Source organism: Mesocricetus auratus, unplaced genomic scaffold (assembly GCF_017639785.1).
Source record: "Mesocricetus auratus isolate SY011 unplaced genomic scaffold, BCM_Maur_2.0 Super-Scaffold_100024, whole genome shotgun sequence".
NCBI classification, from domain to species: domain Eukaryota; kingdom Metazoa; phylum Chordata; class Mammalia; order Rodentia; family Cricetidae; genus Mesocricetus; species Mesocricetus auratus.
In genome coordinates this window covers 17857251-17879038 of record NW_024429205.1, presented here as the reverse complement: position 1 = coordinate 17879038, position 21788 = coordinate 17857251, and the positions used below count along the sequence as shown (strand labels likewise).

The 21788-nt window shown below is 51.9% G+C and overlaps 1 protein-coding gene across 2 annotated transcripts in view; it reads right to left on the bottom strand.

Annotated features, from left to right (window-relative positions):
- The window catches only part of Klhl29 (kelch like family member 29), a 291248-nt gene that overhangs the window by 7871 nt on the left and 261589 nt on the right, over nucleotides 1-21788 (bottom strand). For both annotated transcript variants that reach the window (XM_005079085.3, XM_040730961.1), the window contains exons 6-11: nucleotides 15852-15990; nucleotides 7943-8145; nucleotides 6540-6799; nucleotides 4184-4382; nucleotides 3872-4054; nucleotides 3494-3674 (exon numbers count right to left, since the gene is read on the bottom strand). In XM_005079085.3, coding sequence (XP_005079142.1) covers nucleotides 3494-3674; nucleotides 3872-4054; nucleotides 4184-4382; nucleotides 6540-6799; nucleotides 7943-8145; nucleotides 15852-15990 — 1165 coding nt within the window. The remainder of the gene's footprint in view (nucleotides 1-3493; nucleotides 3675-3871; nucleotides 4055-4183; nucleotides 4383-6539; nucleotides 6800-7942; nucleotides 8146-15851; nucleotides 15991-21788) is intronic.

Sequence of the window (21788 nt, the reverse complement as noted above, 5' to 3'; positions counted from 1 at the left end):
CAATTAAAGCAGAAGGAGCTGTGTGCAGGAGGACGGGAGGAAGCAAGGTGGAAGTCACAGCTGCAGGCGTGGCTGGAGTTACCAGAGAGACAAAGGGGCTTTTCTTTCTTTTAGTTGAGGAAGGGACACGTGAATCCCAGGCTGATCCTGGTACTTTCTAAGTAGCCAAGGATGAGTATAACCACTGAGATCTCCCCAGTGGTGCCCTCATAAATGTGGACAGCGATCCCCACTTTATGGAGCGCCGGGAATCAAACTCACCTATATTCTAAGCAAACACTGTACCTTCGGGACATTTGAGTTCTCAGTCCATGGTCCCACTTACTCTGGTAAGGAGGAGGTGGTGTGGCCCAAAGTAGTCAGGGAGCCTGTATGCGGGATCTGGGCTTTGAGGAGAGAGGAGAGCACTTGCTTTTGACGGGAAATGGTTGCTAAGGCAGACTCAAGGGTACTTTGCAGTGTGTAGGGCTGGCTGGAGGGTTAGTCTCCAGTGTATAGTAGGACCACTATAGGATGCCAGGATTTTCCAGCCCCAGGGAGAGAGGGGAGAAGGCAAAGAGTCGGGCTGAACAGATCTGCTCCACATACAGAAGGAGCAAAGCGAGACGATGCAGGGAGAGGAGGCAGGGAACCGCTGGAGAATTGGAGCTAAGTGGCAAGGGGCTGTTTGTGGTCCCCGAGGTTTGCGTTTTGGAGGACAAGCTCCATCAACCCACTGGCTGGCATTTCTGTTCAGAGATCCAAGGACCTAGCTGCCCTCAGCGCTCCTGCTTGACCTGTAGCTGCCCCAACACTTCCTGAAGACCACCAGCCGGGCACATTCGTGCCTTCCCACACTTTGCTCTGCTCTGCATGGGCCTGAGTTTGCTCACTGTGACACCAGGGATTTTGGTTAGCATATGGTTATGACCAGTACACAGCTCCCACGTTCCCCCGTGAGCCTCCTTTGGACAAGAGCCATCATTAGCTCAGAGGTGGGTCCTCTGGGAAGAGGGTCTTATGTGGACCATGTATCTGGTTCTTGAATGTGTGGGGAGGGGACAGCCAAGTGACATCCACTTCTGAACTTGGCTAGAAGAAGAAGCCAAAGTCTCTTATGGGGGAGCAAGGGCTGATGCCATTCAGTCATAGGCGGCTGATACATAGCTAATACGCAATGGGGCAGTGTCAGAGTTCAGATATCTGTTTTTGAAACCAATATGGCAGCAAGCCAAAACGCTCCCACAGAAAGAGCTGGGGGATGAGAAAGATTATGTGGTTGTTAGTCCTCAGTCTTTCGGCATAATGACACATTCCGCCAAACACAAATTTCCTGAGAGTTTGTTATTCCAGGTGGCTGATTGCCAAGCCATGAGCCCTCCCGTCAGCTCAATCTGTCAGCTTCCTGCTTGAGAAGGATATGCTAATGACATGCAAATGACCTAGCTGAGTTGAGGCGTTCCACTATCATTTATGCAGTAACCACAGCTCCTGCAATATATTGCTGTAAAATATTAGACCCAGTTATTTATATAATGATATAATACAGGTTTGTCTATGGCGCTGTTGTTTTAATCTATAATTATGTAATCCTACTCTATTCCTGTAACACAGTAATGTAATATAATTATAATACACCGTATATCTCATTCATTATCAATATAATAGCAATTTGTACCATTAGTGCTTACTGTGGGACAAGGAACCCTCATGTCTGTCCCCATTACACGGGCCTTCCTGTCACCCTGAATTCTCATCACTGCTGCCATGTGGCACAGAGACTTACCCAAAGGGGCCTGCTCCTTAGGTAGCTAGTGGGTGCCTACACCTCTACATGCTCTACTCCCTTGCATGGGTACAGCTTGAGGATTCTCCCAGTCTTTGTCCGACCCTACGAGCACAGATGAAATATCTTCACGGGCTGAGGGTTCTTTGGGGTCCCTCAGGCTTTTCTGTGATCCCCGGCTGCTCTTTCAATTCAGTGGGCCTCCTGGGGTTGGAGTTAACTCTCAGGTGCCTGGAGCTGATATTTATGTTCCAGCCATCTGAGAGGTTGAGCTCCTTAGGGAAGACCAGTACAGGCAGCCCCCTGGGGCCTCAGAACTGCTTCAGGGTCCTAGGAAAGCAAGAGGACAGGAGCGGGGAATTCATAGCTCGCTCTCCCCGTCAATGCGTTTGATCTTTCAACAAATCCCTGTATTTATCAACAAGTAGAACTTTGCAAAATGAGTAATCAGCATCTTAGGAGATTAAAAATAGCTGACAGAAGCAAAGCAGGATGGCATCCAGCTCAGCGGACTCCTACATAGAAGATGTCTTCTTGCTCATGTGTTTATTACTGGGTGACAAACGACTGGAAGCTGATGCTTCTGGGGGAGCCCAGGGGATACCTGGACATGCGGCAGGTTATGCTGAAGACCCCCAGTGTTAGGGCTGGTCTGGGTCCAAGCGCAGTATTAATATGCTCATAATCACCCGGGGATTTCCCATTATCATCAAATCAATATGACAATTAAATGTTGTTACCAAGCCATCTCTGGCTCCACTTGGGGGACTTAAAAGCCCACAGTGAACACTCAGAGCCTGTCTCACTCTGAAACTGTCCTTGCTGGAACATTCATCAAGTGTCCAATTAGCCACCCAGTGGGAAAAAAAATTCAAATTGAGGGGTTTGTGTGGCTTCACAGGCAGAAAGGATGTCATGCTGCAAAGTGTGCTTGTTGGTGGCAGCTAATGGTGTGGGCCAGGGTAGGGGAAAGAGGGAAGAGTTGGTGATTTACTGATCATAACTAGGGCTGTTACCTGAGGCCAGGTCAGCCTTGTGTCATTCTCTGGGACACTGAGGTCTTCCTGTGCTGCTAACTAATGGTCCCCTCCCACAGGTCCCAAGCATCTTTCTCAGGGTGACCTGTCCATTGTCTTACAAGAGTAGTCTCCCTGCCTTGGAGGAAAGGGTCTTGACATTTTCCCCTGGGGCAGTACCCCCACTCCAGCCTCCGGCCCTCAGGCCTATGTCTGACTTACACCACATCCTCAATAGCCTGGGACTTGTAACAAAGGGCAGACTAACCTCCAGTCTGGAACTCAATGGCTCATAGTTTTCCTCTGGAGAATTCCCGAGGGCCAGCCAGACTGTGCACCTACATTGCTTAGTTGGTGGGCGGTGCCTCTTCCCTATGTTGGTCCCAGTTTACCTGGCACGTGTGGGATGCAGGAAGGATGTGTGCAACCCTTACTTGGAAGGGCAAAGCGGCACCACAGCCGGCATGGCTCATACTTGGGATGTTGATTCCAGCTTTTCTCATGAAATCTGGTATGCCTCTGGGCTGGTACTCCCAACCTATGGTGCACCCCTAGCCAAGCTCACTCATGCCCATCCAGGATTGGCTCTAGGGCCTGGAATGGGCCAGTCCATAATCCACTGGTATCAGGTAGGTGTTGGGAGGGGAGGAGGGCTGTGGTTAGTGTTCAGTGGCTCTGAGAGATGCCAGCTCAGGGACTGTGGCTGCCTTACCTCTCCACGTGGTCCACGTTGCCTGCCACTCCAAGTCCCCCAAGTGTGTAAATCTTCCCATCATAGACGAGACTATTGTGACGACAGCGAGGGACAGTCATTCTGGAGACCAGGTTCCAGTTATCCAACAGGGACATGTAGCACCAGACATCAGCCAGCGTCACCCCTGATTCCATACCACCTGTGGACAGCATGGGGGTGCAAAGAGCAAGCGGGGGCTGAGGAAGGGCTTGAGGACAGGGTACCCTGCTCCAGAGACAGAAGCAGACCTCAGCCGCAAACCAGGTAAGATGCTCTGGAGCCTTGGCCTTCAGTCCCAAGTCAGAGGTCCCTTTGGGGAACCCATCCCGGTTCCTGCCCAGCCCTTGGGAGCCTCACCTGAGAGGTAGATGTTGTCTCCGGCACTCACAACACTGAAGAACTCTCGGTCATAGAAAGGCAGGGAGGCCAAGGGGTACCACTTGTTGTTCTGTGGGTTCCAGCAGGTGACAGCAACCAGCGAGCGCTGGGTCATTCCCACCATCTGACGGCCCCCAACCAAAACGATGACCTCGGCCACACCTGCAGGGACACGGATGGGCATCCTTGGGACACACCCTTACTTCGTCAGCATCCTGTCTGGGGGACCACCTGGAGCCAGCTGATTCCATGGCATCTGCAATTTGGGGATTTGGGCATGTCCCTTGATACCTGCAGAGAGGCGGGGCCGGGTGCGGGGTGTCTGCATCTCCTGCCGGGCATGGGGTAGCATGTGGTAGCGTTTAGCCTCATTGACCAGGTCCCGGCATGCTTCCGATGACTTGATCAGCTCTTCATTGTCCACCACATTGAGCAGATAGCTGGGGTGGATGAAGGGGAGGCGGACGGCAGCTAGGAGCTCTGCTGCGTACTGTGGGATAGAAGAGGCCGATTCTGCTTAGAGGAAGCCACCTCTTGTGAGTCGAATGGAGAAGGAGACTCCCCATCTGGGCGCGTGTCTTAGAAGTGCACACTACCCAGCCTGGCATGCTGGGGGCGGGGTACGGGGGGCTAACTGGAGATGTGGTGGCTGCAGCTGGCCCCAGAGTAGCCTATCTCTCTACCCCTCCAGCCTCTTGTCTCCTCTCCATCTAGGCTGTAGATCCCGACTGCACGTCATGCCTGGCTGGGACCACGAGTGCAGGAGTCTTGTGTCTTGAAGAGGTGTGAGTGCTACAGGGGCCAGGTGGGAGGACCCAGAAGATGTTGAACGAGTTGATGACTGTCGGGTGGCTGTGGCACATGTGTGTCCTTAGCACTACAGCTCCTTAGCAGTGTCACCCTGTGTTACCTCGGCTTCTGGACCCCCTTAGCCTTCACGCAAGGCTTCTCCTGAGTTGATGTGAACTCCCCCGCGACAGGAAAACCGCTCACCACTCCACCCACTTTTGTTTCGTCCGGAGAATGACTGGCAGGAGTAGCTAGGAGCCGGTATATACCGTATGCTAAGCTTGTTACTGCTGCCGTGGAGGCTGATGAGACCCTGCTTCTGATAGGAGCCTAGCCAGGGCTGCCGAAGTGAGAGGTGTCACAGGGGAGACGGTGTTTGAGGTGGAAGAGTGGTGGGGGGTAGGGGACACCCAGAGGCGCGGGAGAGTGAGAAGGGATGTGACATTTGAAGTACACAGGGCTTGTTCTTGGGTGCAAAGGGTCTTTTTAGAGGGGTGTGTAGCACTCAGCAGCAGACGGGAAGCAGTGAGACCAGGGTCTCTGGGTGTGCCTAGGTGAGCTCATACCACACTCTAGGCTGTGGATGTAGACTCGAGGGTTACAGAGAACTGTGGGCAGTTACTGTCATTATCCACACAACTCCAGTTCCTTTCTCTGTTAAAAAATATTTGCGAAACCTTGTCTCTAAAAACCAAAACCAAAAACAATCCCCCCAAAACAAACAAACAAAACAAACAAGCAAACAAACAAACAAACAAAAAAAAAACCCTTGCTTCCTGCCAACCTGATCAAATGAGGAACATACTTCTCACAGACCCCGAGAACTCAGTGGTAGGGTTGAGGTGGGCAGGGAGCCATCTCTGTATTCTATATCTTCTTCATTCTTATCTCCAATCTTTCCTTTCCCCGCACCCCTCCCCGTCCTTCCCCCCTCCCTCTCCCTCCCTTCCCCTGCCCTCCCTTGAGTCAGAGTTTCTTGAAGCTCAAACTGAAGTCAAGTCTGGCCTTGAATCCCTAACCCTCCTGCCTCTACCTCCAAGTGCTGTAATGACAGGCATGTGTTGACCGTGCCCTTTTATGCCCAATGAAATGTGACAGCCTTTCGGACCATCACTTGGTGACTTCAGCGTGTTCTGGGGTCTGGCTTCCCTGACTCTGTCACACTAACTGGTTAGACTTTTACATCTACCAACTTCCCATTTGCTGTTTTCTGTTCTGGTCCTCCCAAGGGCTTCCTGCAGTCGCCAAAACTTTCAGGCCCCTCGCTACAATAGCCAATGGCAATTCCCTTCTGCACAGGGCCTCCAGTTGGGGCTTCCTGGGTATGAACAGACCTTCTTACAGACTCCCTGAGACTCTGGTCACTATCTGGAATACCGTCTTTTTTTTCTCCTGTGAGTAAACACTCTGGTTTTTCTGTCCCCTCTGATAACCTCATGTCCTCTCCTGACACACACACACACACACACACACACACACACACACACACACACAGCAGTGTCCCACTTCCAGAATGGTTTCTGTGTGCCCTCCACCCATTTGATAGCTAGAGTATGTGCTCTGATCTAGGGTTTCATACACCCTGTTCAGGCACTTACTTTTCTGTGAAGAGCCCAGGTACTTCCCCACCCAGACCCTGTGTTGCCGTGGCAAACTGGAGACTCGGGCTAAGAGTGGAAGTCCTTAAGAGCCCCCACTCTGTGTGGAGGCGAATGTGCATGTGTACTAGACTCACTCTTGTTAATTTCTGACTCCTGTACGCTCCCTGCTGTTGGGACATGCGGCCCTGCTGGCTTCACCTTCCTCCGTCTTTGCAGCGGAACCCACCCCTGCAGGGACTGGGTGGAGCAGGTCCTACCTGCGCACGTGCCGCTGGGTCCTTCTTGATCCACTTGATGACAGTTTCATAGACCAGCTCCTCGGCCTTGGTGTTGAGACTGTCATTGGAGACGTAGGCGATAAAGTCATCCTTAGAGATGCTAAGGATCTCCTCTTGGGCTGCCACCTCGGGGAAGATCTGCAGCGCGAAGGCCTTGGCCATGTGGTAGAGCTCGCTGCACTGCATGGCCTCAGCCATGGCCAGCACGCCCAGGCAGTTGCTGGCCGTCAGCTGCTTCTCTGGGGGTAAGAATGAATGGTCACTGATCCGGGGGTCCTGGAAGGATCGCCTCTCGCTCCCACCATCATCCCTAGATCTTCCTCAGGACCCGATCCATTTCCTTGTGACCCTGCCTCCAGTACCTGCCGTCATTGTCAGCCTACCTCCTGTGACCCTGAGTCTCAGATCCATTTCCCAGGTTTTCCTCTGCCCTGATTCATGTGGACACCCCAGGGCCCATTCTATCACCCGCAGACCGTAGTAAACAACAACAACAAAAACCCACAGCTGTGAGGGAATGATTGAGCTTCTTCCCTGACCTGGAGCATCAGGGTTTGGTCCTGGGCTGTGGGGAGCGGCCACTTTGAAACCTACAGTGTCTTCCATCATGGCAGGCATGTCGATGTCACAGACACCTTTAAGTCTCATGAACAGCAGCCCTCATATATCAATCCACTGTCTCCCACGGTCCTTAGATTCCCCTAGTCTACCTGGGGTCTGGTGGCTGGCTCTTCTGAAATCTGGCTAATGGCTCTTTCGGGCTAGAACTGGGCGTGTGTCTCATTTCCGCCTCCATGGCTCCTGACCCCCCCAGGTTGACTGGCTCCTTCAGCAGTTCTCATCTGATCTGCTCACCACCTCCAGCTGTTCTTTCTGCATCCCAGGCTCTGGGGTTTTGTGTGATGCTGTCCTTGTCGCCTTACTCCACAACTCCCAGCCCAGCTGAGCAGCAGCACCAAGCTGTAAAGTGAGCATGCTCTGGGCAGGAAGTGTGGGAGGTGAGCCCATCGCTAATATAACAAGGGTTGGATCGGATGCACTGGCTTGTCCATGCATCTCTGTAGCTGGGAACCGACACATCAAAGGGGAATAGATTGCAAGGTTCATTCATTCGGGGTTTAGAGCTCAGGGAAGGTTGTCAGGTTCCCTGCCTGCACAGGCTGTGTACACATTGTAGTGGCCACTGGTTCTGGGCAAAGCCACAGTGACCCCTTCAGTGCCTGCCATTCCACCAAGCCACCTACATGCTCAGGTGAAATCTAGATACCCTGGCATGATCTGGGGACACACAGCCCTCCTCGCTCAATTCTTGCTGGCTGGGAATTTTTCATGGATCTGTGCCATTTTCTCCATGGGAGGTAAAGGCCCATTGGTCAGCTCACCGAGAAAGGACACGCAGACTTTGCAGAAGGTGTGAAATTGGAACTTGCTGGCCGCCTCAAGCAGAGTCTTGGCGTTGGCTGAGTCGATGACCAGAGAACCGGTGTAGACGAATTCCAGCAGTAACTCCAGTACGTCAGCCTGCAGGTTCGAGAGCACCAGCTCCAACTTCTCCCGGCCGCCCTGGCTGCCATCCTGCACTGACCTAAGGCACAGAGACCAGGGTGTCCTCACCTGCCACCCCTGCGGCCACTGCCGCTTCCTCACAGGAACAGAGCTCCCTGTACACCTCAGTCACGCCCTTCCTCTTAGGACTCAAAGGACACAGCAATGACACACCTGAACCTAATGACCTGACACAGGATCTGAAAGAGAAGGGTCTGACCAGAGGCGCCCCAGAGAACAGAAAACCCTGCTTATCACTACTCGGCATGTCCATGCAAAAAAGATGCAAATCAAAAAGCATGAGCCGTGGATGGGGACAAGGACCAGGACTAGCCATAAAGGGAAACAATACGGTTCAGTTACCTGCTGGACCTGGTGTCTACACCAAAGGGTGCCAGCATGCCCTGACAAGCAGCACCTACTGCCTCACATGGGGAGAATCTCTTTCGGGTTGAAGCTCAAAGGCTCCTGATTGGCTGCCGTCCTAGTCAATCACTAGGCATCCTTCTGAGCATGTCTTGAAGACCCAGGGCCTTGGAAGGCCGCCCATGTTCCCCACAACCCCAACCTCTTCAAAAAGCATATTGTTTCCTTTTAGGCATGGAAGGGGGAAAGCCCTTCATGACATTGCTTTGAAACTGAAGACGAGACGAGATAGACGGACAGAATGGTTAGAGCTGGGAAGGGGAGAGGGAAACAACCAAGGACTTCCGCCACAGACAGCCAGCAGCCATGACCTGGGGCCTGACCCGGGGCGGGGGTGCCCTCCTGCCACATGGAACACGGGGTCAGAGGTCAGAGTGGCCTGCGTGTAGAGTGTGCATCGGGCTTGTGAACTGGGGTGGGGAGCAGGGGAGGGACACAAATATATCAGTATGTTTATATCTGGTGTCTACAGAAATACAAAACCATTGCAGCCGCTCCCTATAGCTGGACCTGGAAGGAAACAGATAAGATGAAGCGAGAACAAACCGATACAGAACTGAGGCCGGGAGGAAAAAAACACCCAGAGTGTTAGGTCAGGAGGCGGGGTTCTCAGAGGCCACTGACTTGGCCACCCCAGTGTGGCTGCTCTCCTTAAGCCAGCTTCCCTCACCGAGCCTGGCCTGGCTGGGGCTGTGGCAGGGCAGTGAGCTCTGTTGCCTCCCCACTGACTTCTGCAAAAGCCAGCTGCCAAGCCCCTTGAGACTGGTCCCTTGGGCGCACCGGGTGCAGGCGGTAGAGGTGTACCAATGTCTGGTAAGATAGTAGGTTGCCCAAAGAGGTCCGGGACAGCGGCTGGGGGAGTGGGCAGAACACTAGCAGGGAGCAAAGGGACCTGGGTACCCTGCTCGCCACTGACAGGCAAATATCCTGAGCCTCTCAAGCCCTTGGCCTCCTAGTCTGCAAAACAAGATGGAGGTAGATGAGGCCTAAAATTCCGCTGAGGCTTAGCATGGCTAGGGCTAGAGAAACACCTCCCCAGGAGACCCTTCTACACAGCTGTGCTTGCATTTCGAACGCTTAAGGCCTTGAAAGCCAAGAAACAATCCACAGTGTGCAGGTTACACTGGGGCCCTAAAGCTGAACCAGAGTTCAGGGTTCCTTTACCACAGATGGGTCATGTGATCTGAGGTCCTAAGGCCTTGCACTTCTATGGTCTGAGCAAGCCTAGGAGGAGAGAAGGCAACGTACTGGCCACACAGAGGGTCTGGGCTGAGGTCCTTTAAACCCACACATGCTCACTCAATGCTTAGGTAACTTCCCCCACACGTGCATCTTGCTGTCTTTGTTAGGTGTAGAAATAGCTTTCAAGTGTGTCCCCTAGAGACGCCATAAATCCTAATTATCCCAGGCCTCAGAGGCTATCTGGTCAACCTCATGCTCCACGTCCTTGCTGCCTCTGTGTTCATCCTAATGGCCTGGCCTTTCCTCCGTACTTCCTCAGGCTCTGTACAAGTCATGCTGGGCCACAGTGTGGCAGGGCTGATGGGGGGTCAACATGGACTGCTCTCCTTTTCTCAAGATCCCTTTCACTGCTGCCACCAGCAATTGCCACCTCCGTGTGTCCCAGAGTCCTGAGACAAAGGGGCTCAACCCGGTGAAGAGCCGAGGATAGGTCTTTAGGGTATAGATGCAGACACACATGACCCTGGCTGACCTAGCGCTGGAAGGACTATACAGGTCACTGCCACACTGCCACACTGCTACGGACTACCTGCTGCTTCTCAAGGCTGAGCCTCGGAGAGTGTTTTGGAGACTGAGCTGCCTGCACTGTAGAGTGCACCAGGGAGGAGAGGGTAAGTACAGGGGCTGAAGAGCATTGGTGACGAAGTTAAACTGAGAGGACCTGGGCCACAGAAAGCATGGCTGTGGCTGTCTTTGATCTGCATAGTGGTGCAAGCGGTTCCTAGGAGTAGAAGAGCTAGCCCCTTCTACTTGGCCACACAGGTCTTTACTAGTAGCCTAGTTTAAAGTTCTAGAAGAGGCACGGGAGTTTGGATACCCCCTTGGCATGCAGATAGTATTCACTGTGAGTGGCTCATACGTAGCTCAGAGATCTGCAACAGCCACCAAAGGTTGGCAATGATTGTTTCCAATCATTAGATGATTGTAGGGTCCTACCTAAAACTCCTTAGGTCTCTTTCCTCTGAGAAGAGGTCCCCTAGGGGACACCTCACCTGATGGGTAACTCTGATCATGGCTATAAGGCTACATCTGTCACCGGCATGAAGAATGTTGTCATAGACTGGCTTTAGAGTGAGTGGCTGGCCACTGAGGGTCATGACACAATGGTATAAGGACATACTGAGCCACAGAAACAGACAATAGTAACACTGTGTGACTCTCAATCTTGGGGGGATGGCAGGTGTGTGGCACCCCAGCACACAGTGTCTGAGGGCTCCAGCAGGAAACTAGGAGTGCATGGAGTTACTTTTTTCTAAGTGGGGCTACCTGGGAGAGTCTGCGTTCCTAGGTGCAGTGGCTGCTCAGCATGTCTGGCTCTATGGACTTGTCTGAGTTGCCTATCTTTGACTGGTTGGATCTTGGAGAACACACTTCTGGCAGATAACTCCTCTGGGATAAGTGGCCCCTCCCTATCTGCCTGTGTGGCCAGGCGTTTGCACAATGCACACCAGCATTGGGCACTGTTTGGAAGTGTAGGGCAATGGTGAGTGGCAGGCATAGGCAGGCGACGGACACAGCTGGCATTCTGTTATTAGATTCAGAGCACTGTGTGTGTGTGTGTGTGTGTGTGTGTGTGTGTAAACCCAAGTCCCACTGGGCCCTGTGGGCTTCTACAGGCCTTGAGTCACTCTTTGAGAGGAGGCAAGGCAATGGATCTGGTCTCCATCATTCTGCCGACACCCAGGAAGTGTTAATCCCTCTTCTTGCTGCCTTGTTTTCAAGGCACACCTGCGTATTCTAGATGAAAGGGGACAGGCACCTGGGGAAAGAGGTACAGGCTGTGTATTTTCCCTGGCATATGAAAAGCTCCATGTGAGTTGGTGAGGTGGGTCATGTACTCAGTATCCACTCATTCTATCTTCCCACATCATGGATGAAGAAGGAAGGAGAAGCCCAGAGCTTAGCATCAGGCTTTGTGAAAATCAGGTTAGAAAAAATCAGTGAATTCATTCATTGTTTTTTAATCCAATGTAAAAGAGAAGAGAATTCACATATCACACATGGTCCAATAGCTTTGTGAGGTGGGGCCTTCAGCTACAGGGTTGCCTATCGTGCTCAGGTCTCTGTCCTCTTCTGTGAGATAAGGGGCAGGTTTTCTCAGGTGCTAGGTATTTTCTCCCACGCCGTGACTTAGAGACGTGCTGGGAAATGCCAGTGATGGCAGGAGACACCACTGCCATCTCTTAAGAAGGATGGTCACATTCTCTCTGATGCCTGTAGCCTAGCCAGAAAACCATTAAGTGGACATGACTGGCTTGATTAATGTCTCTATGGCACCTGTGGATTCTGAGAGATTCTTTGTGTCCAGAGGGTAAATGAAGGGGCTTTGCCATGGGCCAGAGAAGAAATGCCAGGGCAGATCATGCGGGCGAGGGGTTAAATGCTCCAGGCCTGGGATCCAACCTCAGAGCCACTGCTGGATTCCCTGGGATGAGTAGCTCTGTCATCCCTGAAGGCAGCACCTCGCTTTTTGTCTTGGATTTTCTCCCAAAGGCAGTGTCTCACCCCTTTCTCCCTCCTCCTTGTCCAAAGGCGATGTCCCCATCTGTCATCTTTCAGTTTCCCCTCTGACCGCCCAGTGGACCTCAGGCTGGCCCGTCAAAGGTCATGTGGAGCAGATCTGTGGGTTCTGTTGCTCTTGGCTTGCTGCTGGCCTCCTGCAGTCTTATCCAAGGGCTCCTCGGCCTCCAGCCTCGTCTAGAGGGCCCAGTCCCCTTGCAGGTGTTAGCACAAGTGCCTGTCTTAAAGCGGAATTCTGTCCTCCTTGTCAGGCTTCGTGGCCAGTGTCTCTAACGTCACAAGTACACCCCCTACTTGTACTTGGTGTCAGCCCCGAAGCTTCCCTTTTCTCCCTCAGGCTTTACCTACTGACAGAAAGCACAGTTTGGTTTTCTAGGTTAGAGAATGGGTGGTAAGAAGGCTTCTGTGTCAGACAATATCTTTTTGCCAGCTTAATGCCTGAGGCTTCAAGACCTTCATCTGTGAAATGGGGATTCTAGTCGTGCTGACTCCTCAAGCTAACATCTAGGAAACTTCTTGTCGCCAGGTTGGCAATCTTGTCAGAAAAGGAGTGGTGAAGGATGACTTAGAGGGCTAGCTCATCAAGGGAAGCACGTAAGGAAGGAGCCGAGGTAAGGGAGTGGAAGGGGTTTGACTGCTGTGTGGGAGGCCACACTGGGCGACCCAGTTTTTCTGCTCAGTCTTACATAGACACGCCGTGCGTGGTGTTTATGTGAGGCCAGGCTTAATGTACGGCCTATGACGTGGATCCTCGTAGTCTGTTTCATGCATCCCTTTCCTGATTCTGAGGACTTTGGGTAGGTTTTGGCCAATGCTGAGGTTTGGGGTCGGGCTCTGGCCCAGGAGAGACCCTGCCTATTTGCAGAGGGGAATGAAATTTCCTTTATGCCCCTCCCATGGCTTCAGGAAAGGCAATCACAGCTGAGAACGGGGATGCCGCAGTGGACACAGAACGTAGGTTGTTGGTGGAAAGGAATCCTGAATGAATTTCCCAGTCTGTGGTGCTGCTACAGCAAGGAACAGGGGTATCTCCTGCTCTGACAACGCTCAGCCAGGGCAGATTAGTAATGAGCCACAAAAAGCTCCGAGACACAGATCGTCCCTGATTCCTCACCTCCTAAGACAACAGCCCCTGAAAAGGAACCCCTGGCCCACATTGTTCCAGCTGGTGCAACTGTATGTTGTTAAGGCTTGAGGGTCCCTGATGTGAAGGGGACTGAAACAGGTGACAACATTAGCTGCTCTCTGACTGTGAAGATTTGGGGGCCACGTGGCTCACAAAGATACTATCTTCCTGTGAAGACCCTGCTTCCCCCTTTAGAAGCGTTTGCTGGCAGCCATCAGCAAATGCCAGAATGTGCACTGCGGCCGGGACAGACAGGAAATTCAAAATGACTACAAACAGCTTCTGTTTCTCTCTTGATTCCTGAAGTTACTTCATGCATGCTGAAGGCCCCAGGCCTCAGCCAGATTCTCCTGCCTGTCTACCTACCATGAAGGGTCTTGGGTGCCCTCTAGGCCCTAACAGCACAACATGTTCTGTGTTCTCCCAGCCATCTTCCCCAGCTCACGCCTGACACTGGACTCTGTGGTTCCCTTTCCTTTTATGACCCCAACACCACCTTCTCTCATGTCTTGGCATTCAACCTTGTAAAGCCTCACCAGGCTGCTCTTGTCCATGTACCACTGACTGTCACCTTCAACATCATTTGACCAACTTCTGGTTTACAGTTGAGAAAGCCTGAGGCCTGAGAGCGAGGGTGTGGCCAGACCAGAGTCACAGGACAAGTGCCAGAGTCAAGTGTAGGACCCAGGTCTCCTGACTCCCAAGGATGCCCTGTGTCTCCCAGCAACTGCCTGGATGGAATGCCCGTCCTTTCATATCGGGTCTACTGAGGTAGCACTCCATCCCTCACCTCTCAGCAAGCCCAGGAGGCCAGTGGGAAGGCAGGGCCTGCTCACATCTGCTTCTGGGGAGGCAACCTGTTCCTGTCCCTGGCTCATATCTGTTTTTGTCCCTACCCTCCTTGTCCGGAAGGGTCTTCCTCCTCCTCCTGTCTGTCCAAGAAGGTCCCACCTATCGGGTCCTTGTCCCTGTCATGTGGTGGAGTTTGGCTTTGCTGTTTTCAAAGGCACTTAAAGGGCTTCCTTTCCTCACACGGTTCAAGTGCAGGGCTGGACTCCTGGTCTACCTTAACCACATACACTGTAGCCCATTTGGATCAGGGCTCAAGCTCCAGGATTATTTAGCTACGTTTCTGCAGCCAGGTACTAGCCACTGCTTCCCAGAACTTCCTAAAAAAGAGCCCCTAGGCTGAAGAAGCCACTGGACGTTTGTCTTTCCCCAGACTTGCGCCTCTAACCCTCTGGCCCTCAGACAGAGGGAACCTAAGCACCGGGGTAGGAGACGGAGTTGTCCAGGAAATGGGATGTCACAAAGAGCCTGCCCCGCCTGTGTGGCACCTGGCCAGCGAGGCCGAGTGGGACCTCACACACCCGGCAGCCTGGCTCTACGCCAGAGGACACAAGGGATAGGAGAGGAGATGCCATCCTGAAACAAAACACAGTCGCTCTGGGGTTAGTTGGCAAGTCCAAACACAGCATTGGGAAGCAAGCAGAGGTCCTGTCCTCCCACTCTGAGCTCTGTCCAGGCTCAGCGTCCGCCCCGGAGAGGCTGCAAGGCAAAATGAGCAGCGGCATTAATCTGCTGATGGGTGAGAGAAACGTGAGCGTTACCCTGGCCTGGCCCCTCGGCTGCTCTCCCTCACTAAGGAGCTAGGAGGTGGTCCTGACATCTTTGCAAGGGTATGAGACAGCAAAAAAAAACAAAAACAAAAACAAAAAAACCCATCATTTTTTAAAAAAAATCAACAAAATGGAAAAACAAAGATACTCAGGCACCATGTTCCCATTGATCAAGGTAGAAATGAGAAACGGCCGATGGGCCAGGGTGGGCTGGGCAAGTGAAGGCCGAGAGGCCGTGTTTAGGACATACCTGGTCTGCACTTAGTGCCCAGGGTTCAAGTGTGAGGTTTGGCCTACACACTCTTCTCCCTCACCCAGAGGTGGGGAAGAGCAGTCCCTGGGTGCCTGGTGTCCCTCAGCCGGGGATGACCTGCTCAATATGTTCTCCTGGCCTTAGGGTCACCGTCAACAGTGGTGACGATGATCTGGGGCCCCTGAAGGATGGAGCAGCGTATAATGGTCCCTTCAAATGGAGCCTATAGTTCTCTTAGTCTCAGGAGGGGCTTTGGGATCTGCTAAGAACATGGGATCTGGGGTGTGCCTGTGGCCTGATGTGGGCTAGCTCCTGGTGGCCGGTGAGGCAGTGTGTGCGAGCAAGGGCAGTGACTGCTCTGAGACTGTGTGTGTGTGTGTGTGTGTGTGTGTGTGTGTGTGTGTGTGTGTGTGTGTGGGCACTGGGGAGGGAGAGGAGAGATGGCTACTGGCTCTGTGACAGGGAGTCACACCTCAGGAACCTGCAAGAGAGGGGAGAGAAGCAACACAAAAGCGTCCTACGAAGGAACAGACCCGACCACAGCTGGAAGGAAGGCAAACCTTTGAATCAGGTCCTTGAAATACAAGCTGCAGGAAGCTAGAACATTTTGGTGGACTTCAAACTCTCTGCCTTCAACAACAATTTTCAGGTCTGTAAACGCTTTCGCTCTGCGCTGCTGGTTCAATTCCTTCAACATTTCTGCAGAATAGAGAAGACAGACAGGGCCAGGTTCCCATTAAGAGGTTTTTATTTTTTATTCTTTTTAAATTTTTTTTCAAGAAGTAGAGAAATAGAGAATACTTGATATTGTTTCTTGACAAGGCTGGCTGAACACTGACAGTCAAAAAGAGGTCACAAACAATGCGTAAACAAGCAGCCACTGGGAGGGGCTACATAACCAAGGGAGGAACAACTTAAAAAAGCAAAAAACCAAACCAAACCAAACCCAAGTGTGATTAAAAAAAATCAAACCCAGATATTGAAAGATCAGGGAGTAGAGTGGGGATAGGTTCCCATACTGACAATTGGAAACAGAAAATACATTACCACAAACAGCTAAAAAAAAAAAAAAACTATACTAGAATCATGGAATAAGGTCTCCAAATGCCAATGGTGCCGATGTATCAAGTAAAGCATGGCATTGTGATGTAAGATGGGCTGGACATGGTTCAGAGGAACAAAACCCCACCAACTCTGCAAAAACAGCATCTCTTCTGTTAGACACCCAAGCCATGGCATGGAACAGGCTTCCTGGGAAGGGAAGCCAGAGAACAGAAGGGCCCATCAAGGGCTTGGCAAGTGCCTCCTTCCATCTCACACTTTCGGGGACTGCTGGGGTAAGCAAGCAATCGAGGGGTGGGAGGTGGGGTGCATCAGCCCCATTTTCTAGGCTAGCCTTCCAGGATGCCCAGAGTTGCCTGTGCGTTTGACAATGGGAAGCTGTTGTGCAGCCTCCGGAGGTCTTAGAAGTGGCTTGGGGATGGGAGGAGAGTATTTTCTGCCCCAGTGTATACCTACCTTTGCCTGGAGTCTTGGCCACCTGGGCTGGCACAGACAGAATCCAGGCCTGTGGGCTCCAGACCTAGGGATGGTCAACATCTTCTCCCAGACCCACCCCAAGGGCTAGAAGGGAGGAGAAGAGCCTGCCAGCCAGCCCATTTCATTAAGGTATACTTTTCCCTTTGCTGATGTTAGGGCCTTTGGCTAACCATCATTTCTCACCACACTTGGCTGCAGTCAGGACTCCTCATCCTTTGCCTGTAGTGGCTGGACATCAGAGGCCTAGACCCTTGTGTCAGGGTGGCTTAGACCGTCATCAGACAGGTAATGCCAGTAAAGTCCCCTTATTATCACTCCAAGCCCTTCACGTCTATGCCGAGTGGAGCTGGCTTTCTAAGAATTACCCTCTGGTGTTCCCGACTTAAAGCCTGAACACGGGGTCAGTATTGGTTGAATGCTGAGATTCCTACAACCCCCAGTTCTTCTGGGTTTGTCACAGGGTAGTTAGTTAGGTGTCCCTAGGTGAATTACCCCAGCCTACGGCAGGTCCTTTGTTTCTCTCCCAAGTCTCTATATCTTTCAGTGGGGAACTGAAGCTCCTACTTTTATCTGCAGACACCAGGGGGGGTCACATGATCTAGTTCCGCTCAGGGGTTAGAATAGGATTAGTGGGCCTTGACAGTCCAGCAGGCCTTTCTTCACAAGGATATACTGGGCTTGGGCTCTGTCTGGGGACTGAGGCGGTGAAACTATCCCAAGCCATGGGCCATGCTAAGCCATGGACCCCTAACCATACGGTAGGCTGATTGGAATTATGGGAGAATGTCTACAGGTGTGCATGTGATTAAGTCTGGCTGGGCCCTCCACCTTCTGCAGGGCCAGAGACAAGGCTGGAGGGTGTGGGCTGTGTGGGTGTGTAACTGCAGTGTCTTGGTCCTGCCAGGTCCCGCCATCCTCTTTTCAGCCCCAAATAAGCACACAGAGACATATATTAATTTATAAACTGTTGGTCGATGGCTAGGGCTCCTTACTGGCTACCTCTCTTAATTATTGACCCATTTCTATTAATCTAAGTATTTCCACATGGTCTTATCTTACTGGAGAAGGGTCTGGACCTGTTACTCCTTCCTCCACTACATGACGTCTGTCTTGTTGCAGTCTCTCTCTCTGCCTACCTTTCCCAGAAGTCTTGCTTCCTAGTCCCGCCTATCTCCCTGCCCCTATTGGCCAACAGTGTTTTATTCATCAACCAATAAGAGAAGAACGTATACAGAAGGACACCCCCATCATGTTTGGGTGTAGGTGAGTGGAGAGTGGGGGGGGCAACAGGAAGGCCACACTTGGCAGCTTGAGCTTAACTCTGTGGCCTGAGGGTGCTGCAGGGGGTTGTGTGCAGGGACGTGGAGAGCGTTAGCCTTTTTCTCCAGTGATCAGCCAGCCAGCCAGGATGAGAGTGATTTAGGAAACCCAATGGGAGGCAGGAAGACAGCCTTGTCTCCAGAGACCTTGATTTTGGAGACAGACCAGAGGGTGAACCTGAACTCTGCCTTCTGTGAGATATACAGCCTTGGAAAGGTTAAAAACAAAGGATTCCCAACAACCTTGCTTGCTGAAAGTTAACGATGTGGCGTGTGGTCAGCACCCACTGGGCCCAGTGTCACCGAAGTAGATTTAAACTACTGTGGATGGTGGAGTCCTTGCATGATCTCACTGGAAGGTGAAGAGGCCCAATGGGCACTGAGGGGCAGAGAAAGCATTTAGGCCTCAGCTGCTATGGGGCAGCAGGGGGGACAAAGGGACATCTGAGAAGGGGAGGAGGAAGAGTTTGGTTTGGAGTAAGCCTGTAGAGAAGGAGATGGTGAGGCTCAGGTAGTGGTGAGAGGCCTGGGCTGGAGATGAGCCTATGGTACTCGGGGATGGACCTGTGGAGCCAGGCAGGGTTCATGTAAATTGTGATGTCTGGATTCTTACAGAGTCTGCAGCTGAGCGAGCCTGGTGGATTATGTCATTTGCGTGAAGAGAGGGGTGGAGGTAAAAAGGTGGGGGAAAACTTCAGACGAAGGATTCCAAACTCTTAGACCTTTAAAATATATTTTTAAAAAGTATATGTGTGTGTGTGTGTGTGTGTGTGTGTGTGTGTGTCCACATGAGTGCAGGTACCTGCAGAGACCAGAAGAGGGCATCAGATCCCCAGTAGCTGGAATTACAGGCAGTTGCGAGTCACCTGATGTGGTGCTGCCAACTGAACTCTGGTCCTCTGGAAGAGCAATATGCATTCTCAACCTCCCAGTCATCTCTCTAGCTCCTGGGTCCCAGTTCTTATTCTAGATTTGTCAGGAGATAGCTAGGTGGCCCTGGGTAACCCTACCTGTGTGTGGGGCCTCCAATTCCTATAGGACAAAGTATTTCTGTGGCTCCCTTCATCATACTGTGTGGGAAAGCAAATTCAGCCCCATGTGCTGGTGGAGTTAGCTAGTGCTGGCGCCAGGCCAACATCCCACTCCCGGACCTGCTGTGTTCTGATGTCTCAAAGGGTTTCCCTATAGGTCAAGGTTCTGGCAAAGAGACTAGCCACATCCCTGATCCCGGCAGCAACACTGGCTGCACCAGGAATCCCAAATCCAGGTCTGGATCTGGCAGGTGGTCTGGGATTCAGGCGTCACCACTCTGCATACACGCTTTCTGTGCTCTATGGCTCTACCTCTTCAGAAATCTGATTTAATAGTTGGGGACGATTATTCACTTCCAGAAGAATTTTTCAATTTATGAAAGTGCTCACCAGGGGATTCCTCTTCACAGCAGGCCCAGCGCATTCCAAGTATTGATCAGTTGGTATGTGCTTGCCATTGCCTGCAGCGTGCCGGCGGGGAGGGCGGGCTCCACAGTCTATACTTGTCAGGAGCACACCCTGAATCGGCAGGAGGAAGCCAGGACCTGGGTGGAAGCTGCGTGACTTCTTCACCCTTGTCTCGGAGCTGAATAACCCTCCTAAATTTTGAGGTGTCTCTTGGAAACACCCCCAAAAAAGCTGGGCCTGGTATGGGAAGAGCTACATGATTGGGGTGGAACCTGCACCAAAGGCTGGGGTTTCGGGGCCCCTCGCAGCACCTTGCACCTGCAGGATTCAGGTTGGACCCAAAGACCCTTGGGGCCTCCCCAGGCAAAGACTCAGTGGTACCCATTAGTGAGGGGGCTGATAGTCTGAGCCCACTCAGGGGGCCATCGCTTTAGCGTCCATTCCTGCTGGCTGGCATGGGGGGCATTTTCTGGTCTTCTTGGGGTTGAGTGGGATGCCGCACCCCTATGCCCTGTGCCTTGCTCCCCACAATCAGGGCTCCTTCTCCCACTGTGACCACCTGGCAGAAAGCACATGAGCAGAGCGCACTTCCCAGTTTGCAGCCACCCTTCCTCCAAGCAGCTCCGCACAGTATATAGACACAGGCTCTGGTTACATCGCCCCAGCAAAGGTGAGCAGAGGGAGTAAAGTCTCACCCAGCCCAAATTCTCCATTTTCCTTTACTTTCTAGTGAAGACCTGCCCCTGTGCCCCAGGCAGCACCTGGCTTCCAAACATGTTCCCCTCTGCCCTCTCCCTCATTCTTCATCTGGCTGATGACCATGCGTTTCCCATGCCAGACATGACATCATCTGGTCCCAGGCTTCCTTGCCTCCTCTTCCTACAGCTCTTGCGCTCGCCCTCTCCATGCACGCTTTCCCAGCATCCTCAACTGCCTTCTTTACAGCACACTATGTCTTGTATGTTATTTATTTACACACCTGCTTCCTGCACGAGACTGAATTTTACACACACACACACACACACACACACACACACACACACACACACTACCTGCAACACCAACACTCAGCTCAGGGCCTGACATGTGTGCAACCCACAAAGTAAGTTGCAAAAATTCTCTACTATCAAGAGGCAGAGGTCATTTCTCACCCTTTGAATCATGGCTGGCCTTGTGATTTGCTTTGTATCATAGACTGAAATAAAAAGGACCTTATATGGGTATTAATCACAGCCTCAAGGGGACCTGCTGGCTTTTGCTACCTCTGGAGATCCCTACCATTGCCTCACATACACAAACTGGGGATCCTCTGTGGGAGGATGAGAAATGGCATGGAACAGAGAAGAGCCATCCAGTATGTTTGAGAATTGCTGGTTAGCTGGCAGGAGCCGTTTGATTCAGAAGGCAGGAAGAGATGATGGACTCATGAACTCAGAACTCACCTGTGTCAGTTTTCCCTTTGCTAGTTTGGTACGAGGTTAATTTAAAAAAATGTGTAGACATTCCATCATGCTCACCTCTTAAGTGTACGGGTTAGTGGTGTTGAGCACACATACACTGTTTCACAACTAATTACTAGAAACCCTTTCCAAATCAGAACTGCATATCCATGAAACCACAATTCAATTGTCCTAGCTGCTTTCTTCCAGTCCCTGCCTGCCATTCTATCTGTCTCTGTGACTGAAACCATACATGTTTGCCCCCAGAATTGGCTTATTTCACTTGAGTGCCTTCAAGGTTTGTCTACATTGTGCTGTGCGTCAGAATTTCCTCCCGTCTTACATCCTGGGTGAGTAGATGCTTTTCACCTGTTGTGACTGATGCTGCACTGAGCTTATGCTTCCACACAGTTATGAGTGTCTCCAGCCACCCCAGTCTTCAGCTCGATTATAATTGGTTGGGATGAAACAACCTCAGCTTTGGAGGACATGAGAGGAACCGGGGGATGCCAAGAGGGGTCTGCCTGGAGCTGCGTGCTTGCTTAAAGGGGAATACGACCACAGACAGAGCCAAGATTGGAGGTGATGCTATAGCCAAAACCTCTGCACAGTTTTCACCAAATGACACAAGTTATTTGTCAGAGACTAATGGGCTTGTTCCAGCTGGCCTAGAAGGGCTGTCTGAGGTGGTAATAAAGAGAAAGGGGTGTCAAATATTAAAAGGCAAAGAATTCTAGTGGCTTTGCTGAGAGAAGCCCATT